We start from the raw sequence: 23,531 nt of genomic DNA, 5'->3' as shown, positions 1-23,531 counted from the left end.
CACGGTTTCAAAATAGAAAGTTGACTAGACGCAGACTAATCCCGTTGATATTTCCAGCGTCGAGAACGCGCAGAAACTGAATCAAAATGTATTCTTTTTTTTTTTTACTCTTGTTCGTTTTTTCCGGTTTTTATGGGGATCCGGTGTGGAGAATCAACCAACCGACATGAGAGAAGGACCGGAAGTGCCGGTGACGTCACTCGACTCGCCTACCCGGTCACAAGGAGGGATAAATAAAAGGAATGGAAAAACCAAAAAAAAATAAAAAAGAAATAAGAAAAAATGGTGTATGGAGAAGGCGTTGGCGTTCGACGCACGTTTTCATACGTCTACAGTGGGTTACAATGAGACTACCATTGGCGATTGTAATTTGCGTCGCCTTTTAATCCACTGGACTTGTCACGATGCCTAATTTTTCATAATATTTTCCCAGGTTAAAATGCAATTGAATTGAAGTGGCCACCACGCGGACTACCGTACCTACACGTAAAAATAAAACCTAACGAGAATATTATCTGTAATGACTATGTAGTTAATTGACACATTTACAAATTAACACAAGAATTATGATTTTTAATGGGGGCCTTTATCTCATCTGAATTTCCAAACGTCTTGGATTTGAATTATCAGAACAATGTGAATCGATCGAACGAATAAATAACTCGATCTAGGAAAAGAGAGAAAATAAAATATATATATCGAGTGACTCACCTTCTAGCTTCATGCCGACCTCCAGGCACTTCTGGAACCTGCAGAATGGACATCTCTTCCTCTGTGTTTTATCAATATGACATGATCTCTCAGCAACACACGTGTAAACCTTTTTATTCTGTACAGTACGTTTGAAGAAACCCTTGCAGGATTCGCAGGTAAGAAGGCCATAATGATAACCCGATACTTTATCACCACAAACTGGGCACAATTCCTCGATAACATCCTTGGTATCTGGAAATTCCGATGTACCAGGTACAGAACCAGTGACAATACCAACTTGTCCAATACCCGGATGACAAACATTACCAGGTACTTGTCCAGAACTAGCGACATTCTGATTGGTATTGCTATTGGTAGCGCCAGCGCCATTACCACCACCAGTTGTACATGTGGCATTGCCATTGGTACTATTGGCATTACTACTGTTGTTACTACTGCCACTTTGATAATTACCACTCGTTTCAATTCCACCACCCGAAGTACCGCAATTGCCACCCCCTGTTGGTGAAAATAAACACGTATATACTTTTTTATTGCTGCACGGTGAACTATTGCGCTTGAAAAATCCCTTGCACGATTCACAAGTCAATAAACCATACTGATAACCCGACATTTTATCACCACACATTGGGCATCTCTCCTCGAGTGCAATAGCATCAAAAAATGCTGATTCAAAACCAAGTACATTGCCACTCTGCGTTGTACTACCCGATTGACTCGATTGTGAGCTTTGACTGTGATTTGATATTTGTGTTTGCGATTGCTGTTGGCACATTGTCGTTGGGGGACTCTGTGCACAACTTGCATACGCCGTGGGGGTGTACTGATTTGATTGTTGCTGTTGTTGTTGCTGTTGTTGCTGTTGCTGTTGCTGTTGCTGCTGTTGCTGGGCACCACTGGGACCGTGTGGACTACCCTGTGGGCTCAGGTGAAATGGCGACATGTTCAGGGACATCAGACCCGAATGTTGCTCCATGTCCAATAACATATCACCCCAGAACGAGGTTCACACACCCGGCACATATGAGATTACCTAGCTATTCGAGTTCAATTTTCTGTTCGGATTATCGAGTATTGGGGTATGATAGTATGGAAAATTTATTGATGTCAAACTGTCAATATTGACGATATTTTACGTGATCCACAGGCACTCACACACAGTTTGCAATCATTTAAAAAAAAAGCCTCATCTCAACACGCTCATCGTCACATGGATCGATCGATACGTCCGAACCATATTTCAATATCCTCACAATGAAAAATCGACAATTATCTTTTTCCTTCACTGCAATCCTAAGTCAACACTTGTCACTTCGATCTTCAAATGATTCTCCACCAAAACTGTACGACTCATAAAATGGATTAACCCGGAATTTTAGAGTTTGTTATGGGCAGGTAGGCTGATGTAAACAATAAACAGACTCTATTAAATATACTTGGGGAGGGGGATGTGGAAATAGCAAGTTTTGTGTAGTAATGAAAATAACCGGAGCCGGGCGTTAGTGCGACCTGACAGCTCGACTATCTGCGTGCGACTAGCTGTCTTCTCGCCTCGTTGCTCTCCTGAAGGGCCCGCCCCCTTCTGTGCTTGTGCCTCTGTCCGTCGTGTAAGTACCCCCTCCCCTTACCCTTACCCACCCCCCACAATTCTCTCTTACGTACGTAATGCTCGCCTCACTCTGCCGTTTTATACTTGAAAATCTACCACGCGCCAGCGCTAACCACCCCACACCACCACCACCATCATCATCATTTTCCACCACCTAATTAAACTCATCTGCAAATATATTTTATTCACCCACGGAATCTATCCCCAAGTGGTCCTCACACACACAGGACTATTCACCGAGTACACAAAATTAAAAAAAAAAAACAAGAAAAAAGCGGATCAACCAAAATCCGCGGAGATTGTGGGGTTGCCCAATCAATATTTACATGATTGAATACATCGAATTATCGGTGTGTCGGTATCAGTTACGAGGGGTTTGTGCGAAGATTGTGGGTTTTTTTTTTTTTTTTTCCAAGCTGAAGAAGAAAAGAGTCACAAGGAGGAATAAGTGAAAGTGATCCAGCGGCGCATGGCAGAAACTCGCGACCAGGTGCCACCATGAGCGCACCAGTCCAAGAGAGGGAGGATTCGGTGGTGTGGAAGGAGGTGAGGCTGACGGAGGGAAGAGGGGAGAGGGAAGGTGGAAGGTGGAAGGTGGAAGGAAGAGTGGGCACTTGGACAAGAGGGACGGAGGGTTGAAACAGCGGGAGGGGAGCCGCTGAGGCTGCGCGGGATTGGAATTAATGGTGGGGATGACCTACTTACAGAACCAGGTCTATGTCGGCAGGAGAAATATTGTCCGAGACTCCAAAGTGCCCGACGACGTTTTGCTCGTTGTTTTTTTTGCGATGAGCCAATCTTAGTGGAGAATCCCCACACCCTATTGAATATTTTTTTTGATAATCTTGAAGGGCTTATGCTGAGAATTGGAGTGCGTTAGGTGCCCAATTTCTGGGGACATTTCTATTGGTTGCAGTACATTCCTCTGATAGGCTAGTACGGGTGACGGGAATTCAATTCTAGAGGAACCTTTCCGGGAATTAGCATATTGAGACGAGATACCCTGGCCTCTTTGTTTCATAATTTTGGGTATTTGGTAGGTGGGTCGTGAGGTGAAAGTTTGGATGGATTTAGGATATCCCACCCACTCGCTCAACCGATTTTCGATGAGTTTTAATGAAGGGTTACACAAGGTTACGTCGCACGTGAAATCGATGTTGGTGGATATAGAATAGTGATAATTAGTGAGAATAGTTTAATGGGAGAATAATGAGTGAGGATGGGATAACTCTTGCTTTCAGTGAGAGTGTGTGGTTTGATAATGTTGAATCATCATTGTTGAATAAAAATGGTGAAGAGGGGCCTGGCATGGACGGTGTAGAAGACGGGGCTGTGGCTGGGTCAACAGCAACGCCGTTGGCACTCCCCGAGTGTTTAGCTGTGTTCAACGTATTTTCCTCTCTCTTCGACTGAGCTTGTCTCAGTTTTCCCCCCCGCTGACACCCTCTGGCCCACCGCAACTCCTTTATCACTCCATCTTTCTTATGCCAATATACCTCTCTCTCGGGCACTCGGACTCCTCGAGTTCTCGCTTCGTCCGATGTGCGCCGACTACTGTCGTGTAGTGGGGAGACCCACTGACCCAGTTCCATCAGAACATGACGCAGTCCTGCCACTCGTTCGCGCGCGCTTTTTTTTTTCTTTCTATTCCCTTTTTCCATTTTTTTTTTCTCCCCCTTCGCGCTTTTTCTTCTCATCTCTGAACATCTCGCGCTGGGGGAAATCGGCTGGCTAATTTTTTTTTTCTTCATTTTTGTTATACAACTGTTGGTCTCCATCGTAATAAGTCGAGTCTTCCCTTTTATGCCCTTTCAGTTTTCCTTTGTCTTCAAGTTTTTTAGCTCTTGGTGGGTTTATTCTTACGCTTGGGGATTTCCAACATCTTTTCTGCGACGGTAATCGATTTCTTTTTAAATCAGGTTCTGGCGCTTTTTGTAATAGGAATGAGTTGAATGAGTTATTCATTTGGCGATTTTGGGGATGTTTTATTTGATTCTCTAGCATTCTCGCAGATTTTCTGTTTTTCGGGGTCTGAGGGTGAGGAAATTAAAGAGGGTTGTGTTGGGAGAATCGTTCGTCACTTGGGGAGATTTTGTGGGGGTAATGAGTCACTCAAGTATTTCCATTGTTTTCTATTTCTTTTTGTTTCACGTTACGCTCGCAGTGGATTCCTGAGTTTCAAAGTTTTCCAACTTTAGGTCATTGCATCAGTTCGCGGTTTTTTTTTAGATCAAGACAGGCTTTTTTTGGATATTGAGGGCATTTTTTATTGGGAATTCATTTGGTGTCGACAGGGGCAGGGGGAATTAATATTCGTGGGGAGTTCGGGGTGGGGTGAAAGCGAAATGGAAACGGAGGGAAGAAATTTGAATGAGAATGGAGTGATTTTTCAACCCTCTTAGCAAGTGGGCGTATTTGGGGTACACAGGTTTAGTCCTCAGGCAAGCATATCGACTGAATATCGACAGAGGAAATCCTGTTTTACGCCCTGCAATACCTTTCTGTACACCTGAATACTCGACCCCTTTTGTTCGGAGTTACATCGTCGTACGCCCATCGATATTATGACCGTATGAAAGGAATGATTCGGCCCTTTAGTTCGTTATTCGAAACGGGGACCTTTGTATAAATGTCTATATTCGGATTGGGAAGGCAGGAAGGGCCGGATATGCAAAGGAGTGGGCGCTGAACAATCATAGAAATTAATTCTGTCTAATAACACGAATCCGAATTATTTTCACTACTTCCGGTGCGACTGGACCCACTAATCTTATCTCCAGTGATAAAAAATCCTGAATGTTATCGCAATATTTTTATAATGGTAAACTATGCGATTTTGGTGGTTTCAAATATTTTCTATTTTATAGTTTTTCAAAAATTTCGAATTTTTCAATTTCAGCGAATACCTCGTCGGTTTTTTCGGAAATTTCGAATTTTCAAATTTCAGTGAATACCTCCTCGATTTTCATGTTCCCCTGATACTTTTTCAGAAATTTCGAATTTTTCAATTTCAGCGGGTACCTCCTCTATTTTCATGTTCCCCTGATACTTTTTCAGAAATTTCGAATTTTTCAATTTCAGCGGATACCTCCTCGATTTTTTTTTGAAATTTCGAATTTTCAAATTTCAGCGAATACCTCTTCGATTTTAATGTTCCCCTCATACTTGTTCAAAAATTGTAAATTTTTCAATTTCAGCAAATACCTCGTCAATTTTCATGTTCCCCTGATACTTTTTTGAAAATTTCGATTTAAAAAATTTCAGTGAATACCTCCATGGATTTTCAAATGATCGAATTACTCGGATGTATTAATCGCTGCTGGATAAAATTTCTCAATTCTTATCTAATGATAAAAAAATCCCGAAATCTCGATTGCTTGTGGATGAATATTCGGTCGTGAGAGTTTTAAACGAAAGGGAAACTCATCGCTCTCGGTGTTGAACGCACGAAGGAGAGGATGTGGCACGAACGAGAGTGAAAGCAAGTGACCTAGAAACCCGAAACAGCCAAAAAAAGAAGGATTCTCCTTTGGTACGAATATATTCGCCTTACACTCCTCTCGGTATAAACGCACCTCCACCGTGGGTTGAGAACCGCCCTTCTGATATTACCCTCTCAACCCCATTCTCCATTACAAGGATCTGCCATTTTATTTGGGCTTGACATCCACTTCGCACTCGGCTTGTCGATTTATTTTATTCCATTTATTTTATTTTATGTGACTTTTATGCACCTCGGATTCAGGGTCGAGAGTGATAAAATACCCTGTGATCAGGGCGACGATTGGCAAGGCTGGACAGAGAGTTCTTTACCCGTATACCAGCGAAATTATACCGTCATTATCAGCAATGACTATTTCTGTGGCGCAGTGTATTCTTTTTTTCGCTTAATTAATATCGAGAAAATTGATGATAATTCATTCTATTCCGGGAATATGTTTCATTTTTAATATTTTTTTTCAGCAACTTATTCAATTTTAGGTTTCAGTGATTTGCGGTTGTAGGAGTATATGAGGGTAATTGTAATTAAATAATCGTCGAGTGTCATTTTCGAATGATAAAATAATCTAAAGTGATGAGCACCGCGTTGAAAAACATTTAATTATCATCGGATTAATGTCGAATTGACGATTAAAAAAATAGATTTTTTTAATGGTTTAATGGTGGAATAGATTTGGTATAAAAAATATATGAAGAATTTTAAGCTCATCCGACGATTCCTTAGCATCATTTACGTATTGTTCAAATATTGATAATAAGTTTTTAAAATTATTAATAAACCTTATTAATAATCTTAGAATGTGCTCATTTTACTCCAATATCCCATAATTTATTTATTCAATGCCAATTGGTTCTCTCGTACTCGTGTCAACAGAGTAATGAGAATCCCTCGAATTCATCGTTCAAGTGAGAAAATTAAATTCCATGCAAATAATCATTGACTGTAAATCGAGAATTACAGCGTGGAATAAGTGCGCGCGAGTGCTTCTCACTTTTATTTTTCTTTGGCCATTTTTTTCTCTTCTCTCTCAGTTTTTTTTTTTTTTATTCTCGTGTCTCGAGCGCAAGTTTCTCGTTTGTGTGAGAAGTGTGCCAAGGCCCATAACGTGCCCCACTCCGGCGTTCCCCATTTTCGAAACTAAAAGTAAAATCTAACTTCATTGTGTGTCTTTTATACAAACGTGAAATCATATGGTAATGCTCGAGGGGCGGGTGAGAACGAGTTAAAGGCGCGTAACCGTAATATATTTTTGTCACTACATCTAACGAAATAAATGGCAGGGGGAGAAGAGGGGGAGTAGGGGGGAGAAGAGGGAGGAGCACTTAAGTTGAAAATTTAGGAGTGTAGATAATTTTTTTCTTCCTCTTTTCTGATGACTCGGTAGCTATAGCTGAGTTTTATGGCATTGGGCAACAGTTGAGTCGAAAGCATCTCCGGTGATTTAAAAATCCCAATTTCTCAACTGGGATTTCAGGGAATTTATTCAGTTCTTTTATTTTTTTTTCTCCTTTCTGTTTGCGTGGGGAACTTGTTGGGGAGGGGCAATGGGATGCTATGGACATCTAGGTGAGACGGGGATTCAACGGTGCGATACATGTTGATTCATACGTGCATGCTGGAGCAATGCAGGAGTACGACACACGTATGAGTGCATATCGTCAAGTACCCCATGTGGGTAACTGTGTCAAGGACGTGCGAACTGGGCTGTACCGCGTGCGGTGATTCGCGCGAGTTTTACAACTCTTTGAGGAGTCCACTTACATCATCGCCCGTTAATAATTTTTCTTTATTTTTGGAATAATTTCAGAGGCTCGAGGGGGAGAGCAAATTATAGGGGGCTAAGTATGGGGAAAATCGGTTTGAATTCTTTTGAGATTGCTTTCAGATTCTTTGGAGAATTCTGGGGAATTCGGAGAAATTCACGGAAATTGATAAATAACAGAGGACAAATATTCTTTTCGATGAAAGTTTTTTTGACGAGAAAATTTTCACTTGGGAATTTTTTTATTATTTTTAACCGTGGAAAAGTTTTTTACAGTCTTCGCGATGAAGGCAACCCAGTTGAAAATCCTTGGAATTTCCGATAGTGTCTCTGATTCGAATTCTAATTCAGAATTTGACATTTGAATTTTTTTTTTTACTGAAGATTATTAATAAATACTCAGATATTTTTCCGATTGCACTGGATAGTCTCAAAAAAAGTACGAAATATAAAACTTATCTTTACTGAGGTGACGCGAAACAATAATTTTGTTACGAGGATTGACTATCGATAGACACAACACGATATGATCAAGACATGAATATTGAATATCGATATTTTCTTAGAAGAATGAAAAAAATATGACGATATTTGTGAATGGTGAAATTTTATTTTTATCCGCAATTCATTCGCAAGTATTTATTCTATTTATTTTATATTGCGCCAAAAATTGCCAGCCTCCGAATTTTCCCAAATATTTGAGGAAAAAAAATTCGTGAGACCAATAAAAGAGGAGCCCCTGCAGAAGCATAAAAAAAGTCAATTGCCGAATATTCAGGGAATTCAAGAGAACGCCCCGACTACCTGGTGTCCTGACGGGCGGTCTTTGGGTCAGCGTGTCGTGTACTCTAGCCATAAATAATCGTCCCCGGAGGGTAAATATTTAGAGTGCATCCCCTTTTAAACCTACAACATTTCACTCCAACTGAGCCCCAAATGTTGAGAGTAAGGGGTGGGTTACGGTGACGAATTATTGCGTGCAATTTAGCAACGGTAGTTGTACCATTCTCCAGTTTTTCACTCGATTTCCCAGTGACCCAGTGCCCCAATGAAAATTCACCATTTCCTGCGTGATTATTGCGCCGCAGTTGGTGAAATTCTGTGAGGTACGCCATTTAAAAAGGGACTGAAACTTTCGCCAGTCAATTTTTACAATTTTTACCGCCCAATATTTTCTGTACAATCTCCCAAAGAAATCCCGTGGAAAATTGGATTTTAGACGGTCAGCGAGTCGTAGGGACGAAAAAAGTATCAACACTGGATGTTTTTTTTTTCAATCTGCATTTTTTCACTCAAGGTTGCAAGTCGAGTAAATTCTGCGCACAGACGGACGATAATGAGGAACTCTAATGACCCGCATATAATTTCTCATCTGAAATTATTTGCGATCCAGAGCATCGTGATATTACCCTCCCCCTCTTAATTTTTTTCCGTCCATTTGTCTCTCTCTGTCTCTCGTCTGGGACGAGAATCCAACTATGGTGATGCACGTGACGCGACACAAAATACCCACGAAAGGAATTGCACAATATTCATCCCAGTGTTGTAATAAACCCTGAAATAACTCTTTCCCCCCCATTTGTTATTATTTTTTCAGTCTAATTTATATGAGAATATAACGAACAAATACATAGTTGCTATTACAATCATGATCGCTATGATGGATGAAAATTTAATAACCGCGGATTCGTTATTTGTCATTTCTATCGGCCTGGAAACTTTCTACTGCCTTGAAATAAATTATTGAAATTATTTCATCGCGAGTGAATTGAGTTTGGGTAATAGCTCTCTGATGTCTCTCTATGTCAATCAATTATCTGATTGAATGGCAATACAACGGTTTCTCTCTATGAAATATCAGACAAGCACGATGGTTTCTCCATTTTATCATTCGCTTGAGAAATTTTTTTTCAAGGCATTACCGACATTTGATACCATCCAAAAAAACCCTTTACGAATTGAAAAATTATTAAATAAATCAAGAGCGTAAAAATTTTTTGTGTGTTAATTCCCTATTAATCCCTAATTAATTCCTATTTTTTTAATCTATTATAGAATTATCTATTCCCCTCGTGAAAATATATAAACTAATAATTATATATGACTATGTATATATATTATATATGACATATGTCTATATAATTCATTATATATAATGAATATATATATAATTATTTAATTATTTAATATATAATTCATTATATTATAAGTTATTATATTTTAGAGTATATTTCAGTAATGTTGAATTAAGAGAAAAAATTAACGCAACTTTAGTAGATTTAATCATTATATAAGAATTAGAAAATAATTAGATAACTGGTGTAATCTCGAATGAAAGAGAATCGGTGAAAGTTTGACTCTGGTGGTCTCATAATAGTCGGGTAGGTCTGCGGCGCGATGCGAAAAGTGGCTCAGTCGGCTTTTACTTTCTTTCGTGGTAGCCTCAGAATGCCAGGGTGTGTGGCTTTCATTGGCAATGGTACTACTTACATCCATTACGTTGGATATTACAGGGGGAATTGATGAGGAACGAAGAAGCTCGACTGCCACAGTATACTCCATCAACCATGGAGATACGCCCGAAAAGATAATATGAAGTCACAACACTGACTGCAATAATTACTTCTGCCAATTAAACTTACTGACCTGTGGTTTATTGAAATTTCATATACAAAGTTCTCGCTATTTTTTAGCATAATATGAGCTTTAATTCAATTTTAATTAACGCTGGGGATAAAATTTTTATTAATAAATTTGAGAATCCCGAAATGGTGAGGGATTAACTGATTCGAAATTTTTGGGAATTTAAACGGTAATTTTTCATTGGGTGGCGCAGGAGAATTCAGACACGTCAAGTGCACGTAAATCCGTGAATTTATTCAGAAGTAATTTTGCTCGAGGCAATTATATTTGAAATTGATGATCCGACTTTTTACTGAATGTTTAGGACCCCTTTTCAGTTGACAAATAAATTTCACAAGGACAGAATATAGAGAAATAGAGATAAAACGACAAGGAAGTGCTCGTGTATTCTATTATTTATCAACAATTAAAGGACACTTGACTCAGATTTATTCAATCTCTTGTGTTTTTTTTTTTCAATCAATCGCGGTGAGTAATTCTGATTTGAGTTCCTGGTTGGATGAAAATAATTCAGGATTAAATACCGCCTGTGGGGCTTGGTAGTGCCTCTATCGGAAAATAGTGGTATCCGGGTCAAGTTGAAGAGTTCGCTGTGACGAAGGACGAACGTCGTTACCCGATGCAGAGCCAACGGTGGATGGAATACCGAGGGCTCCACGCCAGACGTTTTCCAAGCCATCCATATTTTTTATTTTTAGAAATTATCCCATCGTTCATTTAAAATTGCTTATGGCTTCTCCTACATGAAAAAATATTCCTCCTAATTAATTCTCTAACTTATATTTTTTTTCTAAAGCCTCTATTCCTCACTCTCCGAAAAAAAAACTAGTTATTTGTTAAATATAATAAATAAAAAATACGTCTTTAACTATCGCGAATGTGAGGGGTCGAACATTTAGGAGAAAGGAATAATTCGCGGATTATACAGGACCCACTGGGGTAGTATAAATTTTTATGACGCTCACTAGCGGATGTATATTGTGTGATATATATGTTATAAACATATGGTTAATAAACGCGTTATCAGAGGTGATAACGAGCGTCAGGGTGATAAAGAATGTGGGTCATTCTGATACGTGTTGACCTGATTTTCTTGTTCATGGGGCCATGTAAAACTGACAGCTGAGGTCTGTCATTCCCACGTGTCCATCTATCCCTCGCCAATAGTCAATTAGAAGTACTGGATCATTAAATTTTTCATTGAGGTGCCTGAACAGCAGTCGAAGTCTTAAAATCTCCGCGACAGAACTCATCGGGCCAAAAGCTTTACATTTGGTTTAAATGAAATGAAAAAAAAATGAATTAAATCGCACATTCTCAAATAAAAATATCTATTCTTCTGGAATGAAAGTTATATTCCCAAATCAAGAATAATATCTCGTGTTCATTAGCCAACAATGGAATTTTCTTGTATCAGGTATGATTAGAGATAGGAGAAAACACTCCCTGATTCCAAGATATCCTCATCTTCTTTATCTCCCGATCACTCCACCTCAAAAAATGGAAAAAAAACGTGAGAATTTTCTCCAGTCGTCTTTTTAAAAAGTAATTCACCAAGCCTCATAATTTATCCCATACCCTCTTCGCAATTGAATAAAAAGAATCCATTCTAGATGCCACGATTTTATTTGAATTTAAAAAATTTCTACAAATTTTCTAAAAAGGGAGAATGGAAAATGGAAAAGCGGTAATAACCACGAGTGGAAAATTTGAAGACATTTGTTGTGGCGGAAAGTAAAATATCTTTTTTTTCCACCACGAATTCCTAGAGATAAAAGGGCAGTTGTGACGCGTATAAAATAATGGCGGGGGTGTGACCCACTTACCCTGTGAACTTGAGCCACGGGCGTTAAAACAAATAGATGGCGGGGTCTAGGAAACTCGGTTGCATGTGCATGAGGAAGGGAGTGATCAAGTACATGTGTGCAGATGCCTTTTTTTTCCTCTGCAGGCTTTAGCTGGAAGGAATTAAAGGGGTGAGGACGAGAGAAGTGGGACGCATATTAAAGGCGCCGCGACGTCCCGTTGTGATCGATGCCCAGTGCATCGTATTTACAAGGGTAATTTCTCTTGTATACACGACGCAGTGACACTTCCGGTTCCCTATTTCACCATTTCAATAGACTCTACACCCGTAACAATCGACTTTGTCAATTAAATTGCACGAGGGTCATTTAAAAAACCTCTCAAAGGTCTCTTCCTTTTTTATGAAATTATTTGCAGAGCAGAAAATTTATAATCTGTTAATTATTCCCGAAAACCTATCCATCCGCCATATAAATAAATTCCATCCCATGAGTTTTATTATTATTTCCTCGAATTTCAAAACTCAATTAATCCCTCCAAAAATAATTCTACAGAAATTTTGTCACTTTGTCGTTGTTAAAAATAGATTATTTCCAACAATGTGGTTGGGTTATTAATTTCAAATAAATAAATACATGGATACTATGTGGAAGTTCAATATACAATGGAATGAAAGGTTACGGTGTAGATTGAGAAATGTTGGAAGGAATAAGAAATGAGTTTAATCGAAGTTTGAATTGAAGTATGACTCAAAGACATGCATTGGGTAATAAAAGCTCGAGCCCTTTGGTGTTATATAGTGACCGCTGAATCGGCGTTGATAATAATAGCTTGTGGAATGATATATGGAAAATGTGTTGGTTGGTGGGTCCGGGGCCGAGACCCTACGCCTGCGCGAGACTCGTCAGACGGTTCTCATTGACCTAGTTACCCGGTACACTTGACCGTATCGCCTCCTCACCACCTCCCAGACCCTTCGCCAAAGGGTATTTAAGCATGTGCAATCCTCCGTCCATGTCATCCCCACCATTTTCACTTGCCCTTCGCATTTTCTCGTGAAAACCAAGATTTATACTTGTTTTCTTTTTTTTTCCTCTCTCTCTCGCTTTTAACGAGATAAAAACCAGAGGAAAAAATTTATTGAAAAAGTTCAGGGCTTTTTGTGACATTTTTGTCCGACTGACCCACTTGCATACTACCCTTGACCGCATCACGGATGGCTGTTGTGCGACTCTCCTCTTTTTATTTCAGTCGTATTTACAATCGGAGGATTTAAAAATCGTAAAATGGAGGCGTTAAGACTGGAGGGGAGAAATTATTAGTGTTTATTTTTTAAATGCTCTAGTTTTTGGAGGAGCATCGGGGGAAATCGATGGTTTGATCGAGGGAATTGTGATTTTTCAAGTTGAGTCTCGAAATTTGGGGGTTTAATATTTTATACAGGTGGAGTAATAATTAAAAATTCATATGATTCTGTGATTGCAATTCCATAAAATTTCTAAAGGAGAATATTCACGTGGAATTGTTAAATAAATAGTTTCATTTAATAAAAGTACTAGTATGGGATAAAAATAATCTGATATTAGCGCCTGAAAAAAAAATATTCTTATCCACCGGGACAATCGACGCGGGTGAGGAGAACAGAAGCCTAAAAATTTCTCAACGTTTTGATTTCTAAAGAGTCCCATTGTCATCAAAAAATTTCCCCGCGATGAATAGGATATTTTTTTTAATTTAAAAAAACAACAAAAGAGGAAATTAGGACCTCTTTCTGGGCAATTTGACGATTTCCCCTGTTCCTCGAAATGAAATGAAACCGAGTAGATTATTGTAATACACGTAATGCGACTGTACATTTCGCAATTTACTTTGTGTCCTGCATCAGAGTACACCACGTACATACTCTTGGAGATTCCCGCATACTCCTGGGGGCAACCGTACGATTACTAGACTGCAGTTCCGGTCTCTCGTGTACTGCATGTAGCATACATCATTGAAACAACGAAAATGCACAACAAAAGATTCCACTGCCCAATAAACCCCTCGAAATGCCAGGGAAAAAATATTAATTCAATGAGAATTCTTGTTCACATCACCTTTGAAATCTATCTGGGTTAAATGAAAGGTGGGAGACGAGGGTCGATGAGGTTTACAGTGCTTGAAAGATGGTGATGAACCGGAAATAAAAGGAAGGGGCAGTTGAGTCGACAATCGACCTCGTCTGCTTCTCCATTTAATAAAATAAACAGAAGAGACAGCCGCAAAAAAATTGAAAATACACCAGACATTTATCATTTGACAAAATCACAAGATCCAAGGTTATTGGTGGGGAATTGTATCAAAAATGCAAAAAAAAATTATCTGCTGCGCTGCAAAAATTTAGAAAGTAAAATTATTGCTCTTATCGCTTAATTGAATGTTTTGGGGGTAATTTATATATTTTTGTCAACTCTGGATATTTTTGAAATCAGTACGATTAGTAACCTCGAAGTATAAATAAAAATTTATCGAAACCCTGTGAGCGAAACGATTAGATTAGATTTCTCAATCAAAGCAAGGGAAGAAAATGCATCGATAAATCACCGTCGAGGAGAGTAATTAATTGTGAAAAAAAACGAAATTTTCCGAGTAGTATACTTGGAGAATACCAGGGATTTCATTTTACAAACAGAAAACGAAATCTTCAGATTTTTACTGACATAAATTTCGATTTCCACTGCCATCCACTGATTTTTCCGCAAAATTCAGAATTTGCAATTTCAAAATTGCAAAAGACTATAGTAGCTCTATAAAATTTTTGAAAAATACGGAAAATTCACGTAAGTCTAGTGGCAATTCCGGCCGAAAAATAGGCCTCAGTGGTTTTTTTTAATTTTTTGGTTTCAAATCTGGAAGTTAAAATGGGGAATGAGGAGACAGAAAGATGAATGCGATAACGTCAATTGAAAGCGGATTACGGAGTTGGGCCCAATACCGAGGACAGGTAGACTTTTGCTTAAGGGAGTCTGTGTCGGAATTGTTCCTGCGGTGGTGGAGGTATGGATATTTGGTGTTTGTAGTTGTAAAGTAACACGATGTTGCACTGTCGAGCAGCCTTGAGCCTATTCCACGCACCAAAGCCTCCACCGTACGCCTGGCTGAACGCTGCACTTCGTCGGTTCTCCTGTCAGTCCCACCAAAAACATCCGCCAAAATCATTTTTTTTCTGTTTTCCTCAGCCAATTGATTTCCCCCATCCCCAACAAAAATCGTGTATCCACACGCATGTATTCCGGAAGATGAAATATATATTGAGCACATATATATTGCACACACCGTTGGAGAATTTGACTTGAAATTTTTACCGATAAAGACACAGGAAATTTCACTAGAATTCTTCATTGTGATTTCGAGAGTTGAAAATCTAGAGTTTCTCTGAATTTCTCGGAATTTTTGAAATTAAGAAGAGGTTTAGTTAACGCTTTTAATTGGAATCAGATTCGAATTTTTAATAGCGCGTGAGCGGAATGAATATTAATTATGAATATAATTGGGCCCAATTTTAGAAGAATGTGGACAGTCGAGTAATTTTTGGATTTTCAGTAAAACGATAATTGGAATGAAAAAAGAACAAAATGCTTTCGATTAATTAAAAGTAATTGAGAAGAATAATCTAATCAATGATCAGTCGAATAAATAATGGAAATGTACAAACAAAATGAGTAAAAAAATGAGTGAAAACGCGTCGAAATTGAACTTCTATTCCCTCAATCAATTAGCCATAAAATGATAATGACTGTGCATAATTCTGCCGATGACACTCCATGAATCGAAATTAAGTTATACGTTGGAAAATTGACATTAAAGTGCATGTGAATAAAAATAAATTCCCCGTCGTATAAATTCCATTAATTCAATCGTGAGAATCTGCGGTGTCGGACGACATGTGTGTGTGCGGTTTATACCTGCAGATATTGCAGAGCAATGGAGAGGTTCACAGAAAAGAGCTAAAGCTTATATAGTAGTGTGAACATATACCATGTAAAAGTGGAATCTAGGCCGATATAAATAGGCTGACGACGACGGAATAACAGGTAGCCTTTAGGCGTCTCGGATGAATGGTAAATAACGCAAATGCGTGGGTGTGGAAATAGAATAATCATAATCAGTTTAAAAAAATTCAAAAAGTGAAGCGCAAGATCGCGAAATCGCGAAATCGCGAAATCCCTGAACCACACCCTCCCACACTGACTGTAATTTTTTCCAATGTACCTATTTAAACCGATTTGTTACCACCAATAATTGTTGTTTTAATAAAATCAGATTTGAAGCAAGGACAAAAAAATTGATGTGACATTTAATAAACTAAATTATTATTTCTCATTGCCCCATTGAATCTCAGCAATTGTTCTAGTTCTGGAAAAAAAAAACTGAGAAAAATCGAATAAAACAAGAAATGAGAATGAGGAGAGAAAAAAAGAGGCAATGAGGTAAAATGTAATAACGCAGGATATACAGTAAGAGACAAAGTGTTCCGCTTGAGTGCCCTTGCTCCCCTTTGTGATACTTGAGACGAGTGAATAATATCATTTTATTTTTCACACAATCAAACAATTTCTTCATAACCCACAATTACACCCATTTATTTTATCGCGAATGAAAAATAAAGGAAATTGTTGGTAATTCGAGGGAGAAGGGAATGGGCTGATATTTAATTTTCATATTTTCGGCCCTGTCCAGAACAAAGGGCAATTGTGGTCAGTAATTACCTCGCTTTCCCTTTGCATCAGTCTGCTCGTCACTCTGTGCGAAAAAGTGAACTCGCTCATTGTACCTTGGATACTTATTTTTTTTTTTCAGGGTTTTTTTAATGAGAACAGAAATGCTGCTTCCTGCAGAGCCGACGAGAAACCGGTACATGCACTGGGGGGTTAGACAACCGGGTTACACTATGTCGCACCACGCCCAAGCAATTGCTTTATGTTCAATTAGTTCGAGTTTCAAACGAGTGTTCAATGTTAAGGGTGTACTGAGAGAAGTCTGTGATAAATTGAAATATTTTTGCCATTACCCCGTGTCCAGAGGTCTTTGAGAATTTTGACAAAATAATCGCGCATTTTTTCACAGTTATTTTTTATTTTTTTCGGTAATTTTTAAATACGAGATCGTCTGGGCGACTCATGTCTCTTATAATTTCTTTTATCATTTCGTTACATAAAGAAAACGTGAAATAAACGTCATATCTATCAAGTGAAATGTAGAGAGCAATTAATGCGTGAAAAATGACTCGAAAATTTTGAATGAGTGAATTAATGAAGGTTGAATAAAGAAACCTCATGGGCGATAAATATTTCAATATCCCAACTCTTATCCCCCAAAATCTCTCTCCCCCCGTAAAATAATTAGCCCCGATAATCAAGATAGGGAATTATTTATTACTGACTAATTATGCAAGGGGCTTGTATTTTTCACCCGAGCATTAAAGTTCACCCAGTATCACTCAGGTCTTAAAGAAAAAGGTCTATTATGGGTCTAATCTCCGGCTCACCTATCTCAACTGACCCATAACCGGCATAATCTCCGCGTAACGCATTCACGAGTGCGTAATTACAGTGTACTCACACATTCACTCTCGGTGAACTCCGTCCTCCCCCTTCCATTGTCTCCCAACATTTTTATAAACTTCTCTAGCAGATCACCACTGCCGATATGATAATTATCGCTGTGAGAACGTCGTCGCCATTTTTTTGCTTTATCTCCTTCGCAATTTACCGAAGACCCAGTGCGTACGAAATTTAAACAAACTTTGTTTATTGATTTTTTTATTTTTATTTATTTGTCTCACTGGTGAAAAAAATATATAATATATTAAATATATATAATATATATAATATATAATTATTCATCAACAATATGGCACTGAAAAACCATAAAAAATATTGAAAATAAAATTGCTATTGATGTCAAATTAAAAAATCAATCATTTATCATGAAAACCCCGATTTTCTTTCATTTTTATTTTCAAGATAAATGAGAAATTTGGTGTACGTTTTTATTTGAAATTGAATTAAAACTCATGTAATTGAAGATTTATATTATTTTGTTGGAGAAATGGAATGGACGGACGGGAAGTTCAAGAAATTTCTGACAGTGCGGACAGAAAAATCACGAGTTGTGAAAAAAAAATGAGCAGATCGGTAGGCCAGTTACAATCTGAACGTAATATATAAATTTCAAGTAATCAGATTGAACCTCCAACCCCACGTCGGGGGCTGGAATTTGGATCAAGGAGGGCTCTCGGTGCTTACCAAGGCGTGACGACTTTATGGAGTTCACACACGGAACGACCTCTATACCAACTGTCTTTGTTTATTGCTTGTATGTAGATTTTATGTCGGACATCGGGCATTAAACAAAAGAATTCATCGTGTCCATGTCGTTAAAAATAAATATCACGATGATAAATGGATTTCAGTGCTCAACCTGAAAGCAGTGACGCATTTTAAGATGAAAAATAGCCCAATAAAAATTTCTCCCTCCATTTTTATGACTGAGAGATTGACCCAATGAAGACGAAAATTAATCTTCTATCCTCCTAACAATGAAGGCGAAAAAAAAATTGAGGAGAAAAACAATGAATCGTGCACATTTCTTTGAAAAATGCATGTTCGAGTGATGAATGGATTTCAGGACTTGGACGAATGGGCAATGGTGATTTCAGACCCATTGGCAATTAAATCACCAGCGAGAAAAATATATTATCATCAATTTTTCGTACGAACGTGAAAATTCGTGAAAATGCTAAAATTTCTCGGCTGTAAATTTGATATGACATTGATTATCACGCAAAACAATTCATTGTTCACAAGTCGTTAACAATAATTATTTGAATAATGAATGAATCTTAGGAGTTGACCGAATAAAAAGTGTGGAATGCAGTAAAAAAAAATGTAATATTAATTAACGATGTCTGAGTCAAAGTGATTAATAAACAGATTATAATTACGCATTGAAAATAAAATAAAATCGAAAGTTTCGGCGGTAATTGAGTTTGGATGATTATATATTTGAATTCTCTCATCGATACTGTCAAATATTTCATCAACTCTAATAATTCGAAGCCCCATAAAAATTCCGCGGATTACGTCACAACCTCCCGCCTTCCATTATTGACGCAAGTTGAAATGATTCCGTGAAACTCCAAATAAGTATATAATATGCGCTTGTATATAAATACATATGAAAATATATATAACAGATATTTTCATAATGGTATATTAAATCCCAAAAAATATCTATATATTCGAAGAATTTATCGAATTATTCCGTATTATCAATATTTCTAATGATTTTGAACAATCAACAATTTTCCAATTGAAAAATTAAAAAATCATTTGACATTTACCATGATAACTTAATTTTTTTAAATTATCAAGACAAATGAGAAATTTAATGAGCATTTTTAATAAAAATTGAATTGAAAGTCATATAACTGAAAATTCAGATGACTCTGTTACTGAAATTTCAAGTAATGTTTAAGAGTGAATAAAACGAGGTAGTGAATCCCTTTTAAAAATAAAAAATGGAGGAAAACTAAAAAAATAGATTTTGCTTGATTCGAGCTACATTGCAATGGAGTAATCCCAGGCTCTTGTATCACAAAATTCATCCACACAAACAACGGGAGAGACAGGCGCACTCTATCTCTCTTGTTCTCTCTCGTTTTTCTCTCCTTCTCTCTGGTTTGTAGTGTGTGCCCTTGACACAGTTTGTCCCTACCCCGAGAAGAGGCTTCTCTGCCGGTTTGATATCTGCGCACACTCCACACGACTCTTTTCCGGCCCCCATTAAAATTTCCATACAAATACAATCCCCCGTTCTCCGACAATCGCCCGTACAATAAAATCATACCAAGGGACTTATCAAAATCAGCCAAATGGAATAAAAAATAATGGCACAGTGTCCGTCATAAATCCAGCCCACAGGATAGCACGTTTTTTTTTTCTCTCCATTCCATATTTTCATTATTATTTTTTTTTATTTCACTTATTCTCGAGCGTTGTTAAGCGATTGCGCAAAGAGCCAACAAGCCTGGTACACACGTGGCCACCAGTGCTCATATGCAAACACTCGCCACACACACAGTCTCACATAAAAAAAAAAAATATATATATTCACCTCCCGCGCACTGCACATGGCATTATTTTAATTCAATCGTATGACAAAAGGAAAGGGAAATAGAGAAAGGGTCGGAGGCAGTTATCCTTAATTGCCCATGTACTTCTGCGGAATTTATTTATAACGCAACGTAATGGCCGTGTCTGATCGATGATAATTGAATTTCGTTTAATTATATTCAACTGGGACACGTATTTTTTAACTCTACTTTTTTTAGTTTCTCCGTGCGATTGTACGCACTCAATTGACCATTCGTCTCAATTTGCAATTTTAATAGTTCTTTATTTTATCAATTTATTTCATCACTTTAAATTGAGAACAATTGGATTTTTTCAATATTTTCATCGATCAAGTGGCGTGGGTGGTATAGGCATTCGGAGGGGGATGATAGAAAAAGGTCGAGCTGAAAGTAGGCCAGGTTTACTCGGTAACTGTGTCATCGTTCATCGATTTTTATCCCCACCCTTGTGCAAGTGCACATTCTCATCCCCTCGAAGTCCACTCCCTCATTTATCACCCCTTTATCGATAAATTCGTCGTCATCCGGTCGAACAAACTGTTGCAATATATTTTTTCCCAGCGATAAATAATTATAAATTAATTCATCGCGTCTACAAAATAAAAATATTGAACTGTCATTCAAAGCTACTTGAAGATATTCTAATCCGGTGTTCGGATGGTCATCTGGTTTTTTCCCCTCTATCCGGCATGAATTGATGATTCGAGAAAGTCCCGGGCAAAAACTCACCAAAAGAAATCTCGTCACATAATTGCGACGTCATACGTATTACGCCTTGAAGCGGTTTCGCGATGGAATATTTGAGGCAGGTCGGTAATGTCAGGTCCCGTGTGATTGAAAGGTAGAATTAAGACATATGTACATTGTGATTGAGCACCAATTGAAGCGATCGTGAAGGGGAAATGCCAATGCAAGAGTAAAATACAGAATGACGATAACAACTGAATAATTACAATTGAATTTAATATTTTTTCTCTACCTTTTCAATCTCAACAGTGATATAATCGCAATAATTTCTTATTAAAAGGGATTCCCGGTGAAAATATATTCCCCTATGAAATGATAGCGCCAATTTTTTGGATTATCGATCGATGCATCAGTGCATCCTTCATTCACACTTGAATGACTCGATTTGAATGATATTTGAATTATGAACGAATCAGTATCAAACGAGTATCATACTGGTTAATTAACACGTATTTATGATAGCTGGGTTAGGTCAAGTGTAACGAGGTCGATCGATCCTTGAGGGGTGTCTCCCGACCCCCTGTCATAGAGACAGTATTTATGATTGATAAATGATACGTTAAATTGTGGCATGACCTATGAACCAAACTCCATATAGAGACTCCTCGCTCGATATATCGCCGACAATGTTTCCCCTTTCGCTGGATATACCAGTGAATTAAATTATTTATCACGACCCTTAGACACACATTCCACTGATCTATAGACACCAATACATATGGTTAGCAATAAATGAAGAAAGTTTCCTTTGTTAAACTTCAGTTGTTAACAGCTCCATTGTTTCACGCTCTTTATTCTTCTCCCTCGATTTAAAGAGCAAATTGATGATGATTTTTTTTTTCTCCTGCGCCCGCGTTTCTCTCTCTCTGTGTGTATGCCTGTCCATGTGTAATCTCTCTTGGTATCTGTGGTACGGCTTTCGTTTTCACCCAGCCTACTTGTTAATCCGGTGAGTCAATAGTTGTATAACACTGGAACAGCCATGTTGCGCAATAACTGTTGGTTTCCCTCGCGACCTACTTGCCCACTAAACTAGACACACATTCTTATCCATCGCACCAAGTATTTTCCGCAGCATGACCCATGCTCTCGTCACATTCATCCCTTTCCCGGGATCTATTCATTCTGATTGTCTATTTATTATTACCTGCGCTAACCTCTTCTTCTTCTCTTCTTAGACTAAACAAATTACTCCTCTTAATCAAATTTACTGGCGTTGAGCAAATTTTCTTGAGACTCAACCATTAAATGGGGATTTTATCACGGAGTTTTTAGATGACATGCCTCAAGTTTAGTCCAATATTTATTTAGGAGAGGGGCTTTTATATAATGGAATTTTCTATGTCAGTGCTTAGAGTGGTAATGTCAAATTGTAGTGACATTATTGATCGTTGTGGACATAATCAATCGTATGAATTTTTTCGAATCGATAATCGTCGAGTTTTGGAAAACCCAAATAGTCTTCAGTTAGGTAATCGATAGTTTTTCATGGCGACAATATTGATGACACAATCTGAGGTAAATGTCAGATGATTATATCTGAATGGATAATTTTTTGAATTGATATCGCCTCGAGGAAAAAATGTGGACAGATTTCTCGCGGTGGATCTGACGGTTTTGGAATTTCTCGGAGCTATCTCGCATGATCAGAATCAGAAGCTGATTGTCATCTCTTGATGATAATTGATTTTTGGCATTAGTCATGTTCCAGTTGCAGAACCCTGAGGTTGGACTGTTAAAAAATCATAATACGTAATAATAAAATGAGGACATATTATCTGGCCTGGTTCGAATTCTAAATTTCTACCGATCGGTTGGTTGCGCGCGCGTATATTCAATCTAACAGGGAGTAAAATACCCGGGGGAGAGAGGGATGTACTCCAACCTTGGGCCCGATACTTCGATCCGTTTCGGAGACATTAACGGCGCAGGAACGAGACTCGCCATGCAGTGCAGGTTCCACCGAGACACATCTCAATGAACCAGAAAAATCTCTCGTAATTTCCTGACAATTCCATAAACGATAATAACAGCTCAGGATATTTTCCGAGAACTTTCCATGCATTTCCGACAATTTTCCATAAGGATTTCGTTATTTTTGTTTTTAAAATCTCCAGAATTTTTTGAAAATCTTTAAAAAATTAATTTTTGTGTCAGGAAAGCTGGTCATTGAGACTATCTGCTAAATGTCACGAAAATCACTTCATGTTTTATTTTTTCCATTTCCTTCACTCTTCCTCATTGTTGTTATGCTTCCTATATTCAGATTGTATCACTTGCACGCGGCAACATTTTCGCCGTAATTTTGCAATAAAATTAATCAAGTTTTTTGAATTTTATAGGTATTACTTAATCTGGTCGACAAACAGGCCATTCTTTTTTGTGTGAGAGAACATGGTCTTGTCAAATTACTCGAAGACGTAAAATTCTCTTGCCATTTCCTGACGTGTCAAGTTAATTATATAAACAGAGTTTAATATCTTGATGAATGAAATTTATTACAATTCATTTAAATTTCAAACTAATTGTTCAATTAGTTCGAACAATATCTGTGCCAATCTGTCCCGATGAC

General features: G+C 38.0%; 1 protein-coding gene across 2 annotated transcripts in view; it reads right to left on the bottom strand.

The window, feature by feature from the left end:
• ftz-f1 (ftz transcription factor 1) overlaps positions 1-23,531 on the bottom strand; it is a 45,232-nt gene that overhangs the window by 11,058 nt on the left and 10,643 nt on the right. The window contains exon 2 of one of the 2 annotated variants that reach the window (XM_011315779.1): positions 712-1,212. In XM_011315779.1, coding sequence (XP_011314081.1) covers positions 712-1,212 — 501 coding nt within the window. Of the gene's footprint in view, positions 1-711; positions 2,281-23,531 lie in introns of those variants that run through there. The other variant, XM_011315778.1, reaches the window with a different exon arrangement.

The sequence above is a fragment of the Fopius arisanus genome, unplaced genomic scaffold (assembly GCF_000806365.1).
Source record: "Fopius arisanus strain USDA-PBARC FA_bdor unplaced genomic scaffold, ASM80636v1 scaffold00005, whole genome shotgun sequence".
In the NCBI taxonomy this organism is placed as follows: domain Eukaryota; kingdom Metazoa; phylum Arthropoda; class Insecta; order Hymenoptera; family Braconidae; genus Fopius; species Fopius arisanus.
This window is presented reverse-complemented; position numbering and strand designations above follow the sequence as displayed.